Source organism: Ipomoea triloba, chromosome 2, assembly GCF_003576645.1.
Source record: "Ipomoea triloba cultivar NCNSP0323 chromosome 2, ASM357664v1".
NCBI lineage: Eukaryota > Viridiplantae > Streptophyta > Magnoliopsida > Solanales > Convolvulaceae > Ipomoea > Ipomoea triloba.
This window is the reverse complement of record NC_044917.1, coordinates 20,799,551-20,813,883: the sequence shown is the minus strand read 5'-3', so window position 1 is coordinate 20,813,883 and position 14,333 is coordinate 20,799,551. Positions and strand designations below refer to the sequence as shown.

Sequence of the window (14,333 nt, the reverse complement as noted above, 5' to 3'; positions counted from 1 at the left end):
TACGTACAGTTTACGCAGAGCCGTCAGGCCCATTTCGGAGCCAATCAATATCGAATTCAACGTATTAATCAACCTGCAAATGACGGTCTTTCAAGTTCTGTATTGCATCAGTGCTTGCAGACTCACGGACGCACCTCACAAATCGCAATAGAAGTATACAACACTGTAGCTAATCAATTTTGCTATGTACGTTTAAAACCAGCCTAAAAGAACACGCATCCAGGAATGAATCCAATAAAAGAATTATTTTTACATCCTCAAATCATCCTGCACATACTATTTTGAACCACACAACCTATCTCAAATTAAAACTAATTACATTTCATTAACCCCTTCTTACTTTTGTAGACTACCTCTGTGCTTTGTAATGCAATAAAACCGACAAAAACAATAAAAAAGCACCATGTGAAAAATGTATAACAGAGAAAATGTCCTTAAAATTTAGGGAAAGATGAGAAATTTGGAAATGATATGAAAACTGGTGAAGAATAAATTGATCATCACGATGATGCCTCTGACTCAGCAGCAGCCGCTTTGGGGTCAAGCATAGAAGGCTGATCGATTTCTTTGCGAGATGCTTCCCACAGCTGTTGTTCTATCCCCAATTTCCTGAGCTCTGTCAAGCCCCTTTCAACTGCAACAAAAGCAAACATTGTGATTAGTTTTCATTGAGGCAAGACTGCAAGATTCCAAGCACAAGCATTATTGCTCCAAAATTTGACAACATAAACTCCTGTCCAACACCCTCTCCATGCACATGCTAAAATTACGAACCAGACCCTAGCCATGTCACTTCTACAGGTTACAGATTGAACTGTAATATACAGGCAAAGCAAATAGATATATGCACTCATCTGACTCCAGTATGTGGCATACCATCAACAGCATCGTGTGTCGTTGGTGAAAGGCCACTAGGCCCACTATGGCTTGCACTACGACTTATCCAGAATTGAAGTCTATCTTCTGCAATATCCTCTTCAACACCATGTACTTTAGCTCTTCTCCAGAAATATGTAAGCCAAGCCTGCCAAGGTCACCCATAGTGTATTAAGAAGTGCTTCTAAAATTAGCAGTATTGAGCCAGAAGAACAAACTTCATATCCATTTTCCAGGGGTACAGTCTTTGAGAAGCAAGTTTCTGTAGATAAGCATCTATGTAGTTATCCCAGCAGCAAAATTAGAGACTATGTTTAGAAGTGTATATAACTATTTCAGAATACCAGAATATAGAAGAACAAAAGATATATAATCTAACAAAAGAAAGGTCAGACCTCCTTGAAAAGAACATCTTCTGCCTCCTCCTTACTTAATTCTGCAACCAAAATATGCATAGCTAATTTCATTTAATGATGTACAATTTGTTTCAAGTTTCAAAAACAGGGAGATGGAGATCCTTGTTGCTCAGGCAATTAACTTAAGTGGCAGAAGGGGAGTGGACACCAAGCAACATACACAAAATTTCTGAAGTTTGTGGATACACAATTCATAACGGGGAAGAAGCTAGACGTATATACAAAGAAAGTCAGATGTGCCCCTTCAATCTACAAGAGGCTCATAAACAAAATAAAGTTAAAGGCCCATATCAGGGTACTAGCTAATCATATGCCACTCATGTATGCAATATTTTAGAACTGGAGCCCCAAATCCCAATTTTAGTGCCTTAAAACAACTCACAAAAATTCCATCAATTTACAAGCACACTAGATCCCAAGATTGCCTAGTTTCCCTACTCAATTCAAATTTCCACAACAAACAAGGAAAAGCAGAGATACACAAAGACACCAATGAATTTTTATTTTTGAAACAAAAAGTAGTACATAGAAATAATTTTATTACCGTATGCATCAGTGAATTTAGAGTCACCTGATGATTTAACATCTGCAAGGAAATAAACACAACACATACTTAATGACTATAATTAAAGTTTGCATATCACAAAAAGAAAAATCTCACAAGAATGCTGAACAAGAAAGAGTAAAGGAAAAGAGGGAGCAGGGTGTGGCATTACAAGCAACTACAAAAAGTATGTGCTATCAATCATATAAATCACAGTTGGCACTGAATGCAATCATTAGCCGAATAAAGGCAATCCTTGCAAGGACAAAATAACCAGTCATGGCAATAAAAGTTTTATCTCCATTTCAGTAAATAGGAAGTTAGGTTAGATCTGCATTGAATAACATGTATCCAAAAATACATGAAGATACACATGCGTATAAAGTGTTTTTAGGAATAATGAACATAAGAAGAAGCCAAAGAACCAATAGGCAGGATGATGAAAGTGATTAAGAGTACATTGTAACTGAAAAAATAAACAGTAGTCAGATCTAATATGATGTTTCAGAATAGCTGCTCATACCAGAAATGGATTGCTGAACAATATTTGAACGTCTACTTTGGGCCAGTGCTAGAACAACAGCATCCTCAACCTTAAAGTAGAAGAAATGATGATATACTGAACATGATGAAACAAACACAAACATCCCATACAAATGTTTGATATAAAACAGAATTAATTGTAGAACAAAAAGAAACCTTCAGGGACGTTAATTCTCTTAGAGCCATTTCAACTGAAAGCATACTCTCAATGTTTCCTTCTCCAGTAAGGTCATTCAAGTCACGAACAAGTTCACCCCTGTCTGAATTGTCTCCACCTGCTCAATGTCAGAAAAAATAAAAGCAAGTAGGTTTCAAAATGAGATCAAAGTATCTAGCAGCAATAAAACAATTTTTAAAATAAATATAAGAAAATCTATAATTGCAAAGGAAAGGGTCAGCACCATCCCAAGACTCCTCTCTTGCCTTCTCGCCAGCAGAATTTACTACTTCAAGTGGAATAGGGGCCAAAGATGACCAGTATTCATGTTTTGAGACTGCAATATCCACACAGATGCCTGTAAAACACAGCAATTAGTAACAAATAATGCAATGTTGAAAAAAATTATAATGAATCAACTAATCCTCCTTGAAGAACAAGCTTAGAAAAATCATTTGCAGTTTGTAAAATTACCTAAAGTTTTTACTTGTATCAACTAATAAGTTCACTTTCAGAAAGGGTTTACAGCAGTTTTAACTTCTGAATGACATGTGCATTTGAAACTAGAAAACTTTAATAAGTGACACAATCTTAATTACACATGCATGGCAGGATGCAAACAATAAATACGGCACACCCACTAGTGCTTCTGTAGAGAATTTTAAAGCAAGTAATTACCATAATATACAGCTAAGCCCCAATATCGAGCAAGCCAACACCTCTTCAAAACTACCTCTTCCTAAAAAGTCAAAATGGAACGGGAGAGAAGAAAAAAATATTTCACTTCCAAAACATTTTTGAATGAATAAACAATGACTGGTATCATCAGAATCTAATAGGCAAGTAGGCAACCATCTCTTCATGAGTCAAAATCATCCTCTGTGTCATTCTACGAAGGGCTTTTGCTTCAGATTCCGCTTCACGTTGTTTCTCTACAGTATTTGCAGTCTCATCTTTCAAGTTCTGGAGAAAATAAGTTCAATAAGGAGCAGGGCTCATTGCAATAACAAGAAAAATATTTGATTATTGGGCATGACTTACATCAATCTCTGCACGGAGAGATGCCATTTCTTCATCTCTCTCACCCTTATTATGTATTGCAGCTTTAAGAGCAGCCTGCAGGACTTAATAGTAGCCTAAGAATGAGAAGATTATTTCCATAATGTGATGTGCATGATGTCATTTGATTAGTCTAAACAATGCTAGGATTTGACAGTCTACACTTGAGATACATCAATGGGGGCTATAGAAATAAATAATAATTGTCACTATTAAAATTTTCACATGGCTCTATAATACCTCTCTTTGACGAATTGCTGCTTCCTTCCTGCAGGTAACCATTGTTTCAATGAGACAACAAATATTAGACAGCAATATGGCACAGGTTAAAAAACAAAATTTACCGGCTCAATAATTTAGCTTCAAGGGATACACCATCTCCAAGAGCAGCAACCTGTATTTAGATAACCTCAGACAAATGCATACCAAGGAGAATAATACAGGAATACAAAGTATAAAATATTAAAAGTAATGTTCCAAGCCAAATAGCGAAAAAATAACATTCCAAAATAAAATCATTTTTGACACTGTAATCAGTAGCAACTTGTTTATTTGCATATCTCAACTAACAGAGAGAACAGGAATTGGTATCAAGGAGCAGGTCCTGGTACTAATAATATTGCGATTTCGATCAAAACATCAGAATGCAAAAGACAATCAGTCCCTAACTACTGTCAAACCTGCTTCTCCAGCTCCCTAGCTCTAGCCTCTGCTTCTTCACGTTTTTCTTCTGCACGACGAAGCTGTAGAGCTTATCAGTTTTTATGATCCACATTACTAAAAGCATCTCCTTTCTTTTCTTTTCTTTTTAAGTATTTGGAACAAGAAAACCCATCATGTAACTGCGTAAAGTTTTTCCTCCAGGATATGGCTCACCTTGTCTAAAATAATATCATTCTCTTCTTGAAGCATGTCAAGCTGTAAGCAATAGGAAATTGTCATTTCAAGTACAAACAACACCCTATGGACATTTTAAAAGATCAAGGAGCCAGAAAAGGTCCCCATGGCTCTTAGTAATTTCTACTTCAGAAGCTAGTTAAAAAACATATAGAAAATAATTAGATATCATACTTCATCATGAAGTGCAGAAGCCTCGTGCTGATTTCCTGAGTCTTTTAAATCAATGCGTCCCATTTCAGGTGTAAACCTAAAACAGTTGTCAAAAAGATCAATTTCCATAAGAATTCCAAACTAACTCGAGTTAAAACTCATTGGCATTGTGTCATGACATGTGAAAATCCATATGACAACATGTCATCTGCATTGAAGTAGCTTACCAGTAAGTAGCCATACATAGACTCGACAGTCCAAAATGAACTAGACAGTACATTTCTAGATCAGGAAGTATTGAACATCAGAAAACGTACACACCATAGAAATTGACCAAAAGTAGCCATGAATGTGTAATACAATAACCAAGAACATTTTCCTACAATTAGCTACTCTCTCAAGAAGTCAAAAAATAGGATAAACCATCATTTATCTGTAGTGCTTACTAAGCACCTCCACAGCAGCATAGTCCCCAAAAGAAAGAAAGAAAATTGGGTACATGTGCTGCACTTATAGATGGAGTTTGGCATCAATTGCAAAAGCGTGTCAAAGACATCACATTTTAAATACAATATCGGCAAATGGCAACCATTGGGATATATGAAGCATGCTTAGCATAGAGTTTAGAGAAATGCCCCTTGAGGGTGAAGAAAGAGAACATGGAGATAAAATTCAACAAAGAAAATGAAGGAACTACATCAGCAAGGGGCAGACTAAGATTTAAGATGGAGAGAACAAGCAAACCAAAAACTGCAAAAAAATACCACTATTATTATTCTATTAAGGAGCAAAAACTTTGGAAGAGAGAAATGAAGATTCGAACATCTGCTACCTTTTTTCTCTCAATCTATTACTAGGGGGTTCTATTGGAGGAATAGAAACCGGTGTTCTTAGTGATGTTCTGGTTGGTTGCATAACTGTTGTAGTTGTCGTGGTTGAGCTTGTACGAACAGATACTGAAGGTCTTCCAGCCGATGTCGAACGCACTGCAGGAGTGTGATCCATGAAGGTCCTACCTAACTAAAAACGACAGCACCGAATTATGAATGAATGTGATTCATAAGAACATTTCAACATTTCTATGATAGTAACTATTGATACTAAAACCACATCAAATAAACAAGTCTTAATTTACAGCTAAAAAATAACAATGAATTTATGAAATTACCGCAGGCGAAGGAGATCTATTGGGCTTAGCAACTGAGATAGCCGAAAAACCACTGCCGTAACTATTACTATTACTGTGACTGCGGCCATTACCGGAAAACGTGTTACTCGGCCGCCTGAACCCTAGATCATCGTCCTCGTCGTCTTCCTCCGGCGTCTGCGAGGAAGCCATGACCTGCGCCAAGCGCTGAGCAGCGGCCTTGGCGGCGACGTTCTGAGACCTTTTGATATTTGACATCCCAGCAGCCGTCGGTGGCAGTCGCGAACGTGGATGCGCGGGGGATCCCGCCGGTGACGATGACCCGGTGCTGCTGGATCCCCCGCTCCATTGCCTAACGTACACCGGACTCTCAGTCCTCCTCCGATCCATATATATATGTGTGTGTGTTGTATTTGAGCTAGGTTATCGGAAGGGAAATTGAGAGCTAGATATTGTCCGGAGAAAGAGGAAGATGGAGAAGGGAAGAGAATTGACTGATCATATATTCGGCTGGGTCAGCAGCAAGCCAGAAACGGAAGAAGTGAAATGAAAAACGAAGCGCGTGGCCGCGTGAAGGAGAAATTTCATCGACTTGAACTACTGAGAATAAATCCGGTCGTGCTCGAGCTCAACCGCAAGAATAATAGGCTTCCACTTGGTCGAATTGACGAACTCTACGGCATAGCTCAGTTCTACATTAATTATAAAAATATATATTGTGCTGAAAAATCAACAAGTCGTTGTAGTATAGTGGTGAGTATACCCGCCTGTCACGCGGGTGACCCGGGTTCGATCCCCGGCAACGGCGAAAGTTTTGGTAAACTCAGTTTTCCGGTAAATCGGCTCTTGATCCCTTCCAACGGCTCACCATGCGGTCTCCATTGCTCTTTTCTGGTTTTGATTTATTATAAACTGCTTTCGTAGTTTGGCCAAGCTACTCTCTTCCCCTCTATTTATGTGTTAATTTTTGTAAATATTAATAAATTCTATATTTGATAATTAGATTAGGCTTCAACTAAATAAAAATCAAACTACTATAAAACTCTTTTTCAAACTAATTAAAATCTGTTATGTAACCACAAGTTTACCATACTTAAACTTTTCCATACTAAAATATAAGGGGGTACAAACTCCCAACATCTCTTAAAAGATGAGAATGCACAGCCACTCACGTCAATCAAACTGGTGGAAATGGTCAATTAATCTTCTTAGTTTAAACTAGTCAATTATGAATAATCTATAAATTGGTTTACCCCCTTAGGCCATCTCCATTAGTTAGTTTCTCGTAGTTTTTGAGAATAATTATGCTTAGGTGAAAGAGAGAAGGAGAGGAAATAAAAATAATGAGATCCTCCTACAAAACAAGAGTTTTTATCAAACTTGTGGGACATACTGAAATTTTAAAAAGCCACTCCTTGCTTTGTGTGGGCAGCAAAACAAGCGCCCAGCTGGGCGCCTAAACCTGCAAGCTTTACTTCTTTTTGTTTTTTAAGAATGCAAAATAGATTCTACTCATATTTGTGTAATAACTGCATATTTTCTCATAAATTAATATATATATATATATATATATTAGATATGGATTAAAAATGTACTCCATTTTGGAATTATTTAAGTCACTCCACTAATTCAAGAGATAGGAATCAAACACAAAACTGCCATCTTTGATAAACTTATACTCATCATCAAAACCACATGGGAAATATTCGGCATTAAGCAACACGTAGGTTTGTGCATCCTTGTTGCACAATGTACTCAGCCTCACATGGGCAGTATGAGAACTGGTTTTTGCTTCAATTTTTTAACAAACCTGCATTATTATTCAAACCCGGAGGAAATGACAGAATCTGAAGAATAACTCTAGACAATCATGAAATGAATTCAATTTTTCAAAAAACTCAAACTCCACATTACACAATTCATGGAGACATAACAAAACAAATGATCCTACCTCACATTACTAAACCCAAACACATAACTTATGGCATCTTATCTTTCTAAGCTTCCGGTTTGTTCACAAGTTTGTCTATCAGCTCTGCAGCTTCCTGGACAGAGGTTATACTCTCCGCGTTCTGTTCTTCCACGCTTATCCCGAACTCTTCCTCGATACACATCACAATCTCCACCTATCATTATATTTCCCAAAGTCAACAAGACAACTACCACCGTATATATAAATTCCATCTCAACTTACTGTGTCTAAGGAATCGGCACCCAGCTCTGCGAACTTGGTTTGAGGTGTGACATCAGTCTCGGCAGGCAATGCTAGTTGCTTCCTCACAATGTCACACACTTTCTGCACTGTCTCTGTTTTGGCCTGCCAATTAGTCCATGTTAGTGAATGTAAGAGTATTTTGTGTGGTAACCCATACTAGTACTTAATTAGGCAACTTAATTACCGCACAACAGACATGGAAGCGCCCGGTTGTTCTCAAGGAAGGGAAACCAGTCCTTGTTTTACCTACACATGCCAAGTTCAACCTTGCAGTACTTCTTCCCTCTATCTGCACATAACAAATATTCTGTGAACAAGCTAAGCTACTTCAATTTAATTCGAACCGATTCACCATATTTCCTTTGAATGCAGGCCGGATTCATTTACTAATCAATTTACACACAAACATATAAAGGAATAATGGTAAACCAACTACTTAATCTTAAACATATTTTGTTAATTTGAATGCACTTGTATAAAGAATATAATTAATGGTCACCTACTACTCACCTGGATAGTCTTGGAAGGCTGTTTTACTGAAGTTTGGAGTCTGAAACAGGTAGCTGAAATAGCAGCCATAGAATCCCCACCCTATCTACTAAAAGAAAGTAAGGCTTCAATTATAGAGAATCTTAACATATATATATGGGTTGTCGGTGTTGGGGGAGGGGGAAGGGCGGGGCCGGGGTTTAAAAAAAAAAAACCTCTTTAACAACCTATAAATTGACTAACCACAACATAATAAAATTAAGGAAGTCATGCAATAATCAAATAGTAAAAAAAAAAAAAAATCTCTATCACACAACATACTTATTATCTTATTATTATCTTATTCTATGCATTTATTTTAAAAATAAAGGTCAAATAAACTATCAAACTATACTCAATATTATAATTGAGTCTCCAAATTGAATGTGACATACACCCGATTGTAGGATGATGTAGCAGTTAAACTTTAAAAAATTAAATTTTAATTTATTTTAAACAAAATAAATATATAAAAAATCCAACCCCCTCTTTGTCTCATGTAAGAGATGAAGAAAGGTTCTTCACCTCTAGTGGGAGACAAAGAGGGGTTGAGTTTTTTTTTTAAAAAAATAGATTAAAATTTAATTATTTTTTAAAATTAACTATCATGTCAGCCTATAACAAGAAGTATATATCCCTTGTAATTTAATTGCACGATTTTATATTGTTTAAGAATTCAATTACAAATTTTTTGAGTTAGATAACTCAATTACAATTTTACCTACACTACAAAAAAAAGTGAAAATAGCGACGGCTTTAGCGATAGATCCTTTCCGTTGCTACTTTAGCGACAACTTAGTGAGATTTTCATTTTGTTGTTAAATGGACATTTAGCGACGAATTTGTGACTGATATTACGACGAATTTGTTCCACCGTTAAATACGTAGCTAATTTTAGCACTGAATTTTCGAGCAAATATTAGAGATAAATTTGCGACGAAATTTTTGTGGGGATTTTAGTTGCTACAGATTAGCGATAGATATATTAATCTGTCGCTATATTTTCAATCCCGATTTGTTTGTCTTTACATCATAGCGACGTATTCTCAATTCCGTTGTTAAATTTATGTAGTGATATTTTTAAGAACAATCTAGTGGCAGATTCTTCTTCCGTCGCTACATTTACAAACAATTTTTAAAAGACTCTAGCGAATAATCCGTCGCTAAACTAATAAATCATGTCTTTTTAAAAAATAATATTGCGACATATTCTTCTTTCATCGCTACATTTACAAAGAATTTTTAAAAAATTCTACGATAAACTAATAAATCTTTTTTTTTTACATTGAGGTTCTCGAATTAGTTAAGTCTAGCGACGGAGTTATGGATCTGTCACTATATAGCGACAGGTTATAAATTCCGTCGCTAGACTTAACATATTAAACGCTAGAGGCTGCCCTAACCCTAAACTTAACATCGACCTCCCACCTTTGTCTACCACCTACCTGCTACGCTAAAGGCTGGAGCCGCCTACCTCTGTCTACCACCCACCGTCGACGAGTTACCTCCACCGCCGACCACCGTTGTGTTGAAGGCTAAAGGACGCTGCAACCGCCACCTGCTGTTGCTATTTTACTCTGCCTACTGCCCATTGCCGACGGGTTGCCTCCACTGTCGACTGTCGGTATGTTTCTTTTCCTATTGCTATTTTTGTGTGTGTGTGTCTGTATATATATATATATATATATATATATATTAGTGATATAGCTTTTTCATATATGGGGATATCACTTGCTGAAAATACCATTATAATTGATTATACAAGTTTGTCTTTTTTAACATGACCTATCACACTTTGTATCAGATGAATATGTTTTTTGTTTGCCTTTTTTTCAAGAAAATTAATGTTTTTGTCAAATTGCTTTTATGGAGAATTTATAAGATCATACCTCACATAATTGCATATTTGAAGCTTATGATTGGCTGTATAGACAAGCCTTTAGTTAAAGAGCTAATAGCACCTTGTTTCTTCTTTATTCTTTCAAGCTTAGGATTGGCTATATAGACAAGCCTTTAGATAATGTAGTTTTCTATTTACTCCACATCTTTATAGATAGTGCATATTGCAAGACAAATTGACAAAATGACAAGACATCTTGTTACCCTCTTATCATCTCAAAGTGCATGGATGAGTGCAAGACAAATTGACAAAATTAGCATTATTAACTAACTCTGCCCATGGAACTAGTTCAATTATTCTTGTAAATTTACTCCATCATTTGATAACTTATTTTGCTTGGAGTTGGTACTGTATGATGTTCATTTATTATATTTATTCAAAAAGAATGATTTGAAACAAAGAATTCAACCATTTCAAATCTTATTACTCTCTTCCATTTTTTAATTATTTTTTATCTAAATAATAAACATGCAATCACATTATAAATGATTAACAATTTTCTATTACCTTACAAAAATGGTTAACATATAAAATTTTCACTAAATTAGAATACAAATATTGTTAATGTGTAGTCATAAAATTTCTCAAATATTTGATTATTAGGGATATTTATTTATGTTTATTTATCTCACTCTAACTATTTGTTGAGTAAAGTATAAATAACAAATGTGTCCTTACAAATAGCCTTAAAAAAATAGCTTAAACTTTTTATGGCATGTCTTTCTTAGATAAATAATCTCTTTCTTGATTCATTTTAATTTAGCATTATTTGAAGAAACTGGGTTTGACAATAAGGTATATATTTTATTTTATCAAGTGCTAAAGTGTTGACTACTAGGTATTGCGAGCTAACAAATTTGAACTTACAAGAATCTTCAAGTTCTTCTTCGGTTGATAAGGTTTGAACAATTACAAATTTTTTATTTGTATGAATAAGAAGATGCAGATGAGGTGCACTGGTTACACCACCTCCTATGGAACCTATTGTGGCACCTCCTTCTACTATGGTATCTCCACCTATTGTGTCACCTGCTTCTATTGGTTCACTAATTAACTTGCCGATTCAAACACCATCAAACTCTACTCCTCTATCCACATCCTCATCAGTTGCACGATCATCCATTAGTTGTGATTTGCCTATTATTCATGTAGTGGATGGGAGGTAAAAATGTGTTATTATGTTAACATTTATGTGTATATTATTTTTATCTTTAATATCTTATATATGTACAGGTTGATACCTTATCATACATGTTCAAGTACAATGACAAAAATATTCATGCAAATGATATACCCTAATGGATATACTTGGAAGAATGTGTCTAATGAGTACAAGGAGTCATACTTTGAGAAATTTAAAGTAAATTCACGATATGGTTTTGAAAATATTGTGGTTAATTCTTGAAGCTGGAATGTTATTAAATTTTTGTCAGTAACTTTGCCCAATGCATTTTATGGATGGTGTTGCTCTAATTTATCTATTGTATTTTGCTTATATTTGATGAATTTGTGATGTTACAGAAATTTTACAAGTGGAATGAATCCATTGACGGACAAGTTCGCAAAGCTTTTTTAGCACAAGCAAGCATACGCTATACAAATATGGTCTCCAAATTCAAGGCGAAACGGACTTTAACTGGGAGACCATGTTGTGTAGCTGAAGAAACATGGGCCATTTTGGGAGTCATATTGGGATAGGCCTAACGTGAAAGCTAAATTTGAACAACACTACAATAATAGGATGAGTGAGGTGGAAGGACCTGGTACGGGATGTTCTCGACATACCGGAGGGTCTAGATAAGCTATTGAGCACTATCACAAAGTGGTAATACATTTAACTTACAAATTTATTATTTGTATATATTTTACAAGTTAAGTATTATTTTATCATTTGTGCTTGTTTAAAAACGAGATGAACTTCAAAAGAAGCCTAATATGTTTGAGTGCTTTGTGCAAATGCACAAAAAAAAGAATGGTATGTTCGTTGATGAGAGGTCAAAGAGAATCGCTATAAGTATAACGTAACAATCATATATTGTTAAATAGATAAAATTTTTATATGCCTTTGTATACTTCTTTTATTTTGTATATGTGTTTAATTGTAGGAAGAAATACAAGCACACCATGATGCTGCAACGCAAGAAGCTGAAGGGTCAACTGAGTCACCAAATATAAACATGTCACAATTGTATGTGGATGTTGTTGGCGGGGTAAAAAAACAACATATTTATGGCTTAGGGACTAAGGCATCCTCGTTTATCAACGAGAATAATTATGTTTCATCTACTACGTACTTCACAACTTTATCAAAATGCAAAGAAGAAGATGGTGAATCAACAGTTAGAGACCATGCGAGCTCAAATGGAGGCTAAGCTACAAGCTAAAAGAAATCAAATGCAGCCTCAAATGCAAGATCAGATTAAAAGTTTGATGGATGAGTTGCATCGCAATGAGATGCTATCCACTTCTATGCCACCGCCTCTAAGTACTCAAGCTGAACATTTTTGTTAATTCAAATGATGAAAACTTAGGAGATGATTAGTTTATGTTTATTAATATATTTGGTACTGTTTCTAACGATGTAACATTATACTGCGCTTTACTTTTGTTATTGTTATTGAGTATGAATGTTTTAATATAATATATTTTACAATTATATTCTTGAAGTATTATATTATAAGTTTAATGCAGATATGCGATATTAAATAACGGGTAGACTTTTTTTTTTTTTTTTTTATCAATTTTTAAAATTTGGCGATAGACAAATATTGTAGTAAATCAATAGCTAAGTATATAATAAAATAAAGAATGACAACGAAATCTTGACGGAAATATCCGTGGTTAAATTTAACGACGGATATTTCTGTCATTAAATTGTAGCTAAATGGCATCAAATTCAAATAATAATAACAAATTAGCAACGAAAATTCTGTCGCTACATGTAGCGATGGACGATAGCGACGGAGATATCCGACACTATACTTAGCGACGGTATAATCCGTCACTATTTCCTTGCAAAGTTCGTCACTAGATCGTCTTGGTAGGAGTCTAACGATGGATATTTTGTGGGTTTAGCGACGGAAAGTTCCATAGTAATTTCCTCGCAAATTTCGGCGTCAAAACCATTGCCGAGAGAAATATAGCGACAGATTGTTTTTATTTAGCGATGACAATTTCTGTCGCTAAATTTAGCGACGGAAATAAATTGTATCTGAAGCCGTCAAAACGGGCTTTACCCGCCGGGCCAACCCGCCCCGCCCCCTACTTAGGTAGGGGGTGGGTTTCAAAAATTGAAGCCCGCCAAGGAGTGGGCTTTTTTGGCCCGCCCCGCGGGCTGCCCGCCATTAATTAATTAATTAATTAATTAATTAATCAATTATAATATTATATAAAATCTAAATTATCTAACCCCTAATCCCAGATTCCCGATTCTCTTCTCTTCATTTTATCTTCGCCGCTACTGTATGTTCTTCTATTTTATACATACATTTTTGCTTTTGCTTGAATTGATAATCGTTAAATCCGTTTGCTTTTGCTTCAGTAATCCTTGAATTGGTTGTCTTTTGCTTGTGCTCCAGTAATCAAAGTTTAATATATATTATATATTGCTTATATACTTTATACATAAATATGTATATATATTTTAGTATTAGTATATAATTATATATTGCTTATATATAATTATATATTGCTTATATATTCATGATTCACGAAGACGATGTGCTGTGTTTGTGTATACTTTATACATACATATGTATATATATTGTAGTATTTTAGTATATAATATATTGTTTATATTTTTGTTTTGGAATTCATAATGTATTACTTATATATTGACGAAGACTATATGTACAGTGTATACTTATATTTAAAAAAAAATAGGGGGGGGGGGGGGGGC

At 35.2% G+C, this 14,333-nt stretch overlaps 2 protein-coding genes and 1 non-coding gene across 4 annotated transcripts; 1 reads left to right on the top strand and 2 right to left on the bottom strand.

Moving 5' to 3' along the window:
• Nucleotides 1–204: 204 nt before the first annotated feature.
• LOC116010065 (coiled-coil domain-containing protein SCD2-like) lies at nt 205–6,430 on the bottom strand. 2 transcript variants are annotated; one of them, XM_031249328.1, is made up of 17 exons: nt 5,814–6,425; nt 5,478–5,665; nt 4,667–4,742; nt 4,472–4,513; nt 4,276–4,338; nt 3,940–3,989; nt 3,836–3,863; nt 3,578–3,652; nt 3,389–3,499; nt 3,215–3,275; nt 2,781–2,894; nt 2,536–2,654; nt 2,360–2,429; nt 1,837–1,878; nt 1,272–1,312; nt 877–1,024; nt 205–634 (listed from the first exon to the last, which is right to left on the bottom strand). In XM_031249328.1, the coding sequence occupies exons 1-17, from the start codon at nt 6,180–6,182 to the stop codon at nt 501–503; spliced, it is 1,731 nt and encodes a 576-aa protein (XP_031105188.1). In that variant the 5' UTR covers nt 6,183–6,425; the 3' UTR covers nt 205–500. The 2 variants fall into 2 exon arrangements, 1 of the variants encoding a protein (XP_031105188.1); XR_004096890.1 differs by lacking the exon at nt 1,272–1,312 and having other exon boundaries at nt 567–634; nt 5,814–6,430.
• Nucleotides 6,431–6,528: 98 nt separating this feature from the next.
• Nucleotides 6,529–6,600, top strand: TRNAD-GUC. The gene has a single exon. It is a non-coding gene; the product is annotated as a tRNA-Asp (tRNA).
• A 1,030-nt stretch (nt 6,601–7,630) lies between these two features.
• Nucleotides 7,631–8,623, bottom strand: LOC116010557 (acyl carrier protein 1, chloroplastic-like). Its single transcript, XM_031250023.1, has 4 exons — nt 8,518–8,623; nt 8,192–8,296; nt 7,987–8,109; nt 7,631–7,918 (listed from the first exon to the last, which is right to left on the bottom strand). The coding sequence occupies exons 1-4, from the start codon at nt 8,584–8,586 to the stop codon at nt 7,790–7,792; spliced, it is 426 nt and encodes a 141-aa protein (XP_031105883.1). The 5' UTR covers nt 8,587–8,623; the 3' UTR covers nt 7,631–7,789.
• Between the last annotated feature and the right edge of the window lie 5,710 nt (nt 8,624–14,333).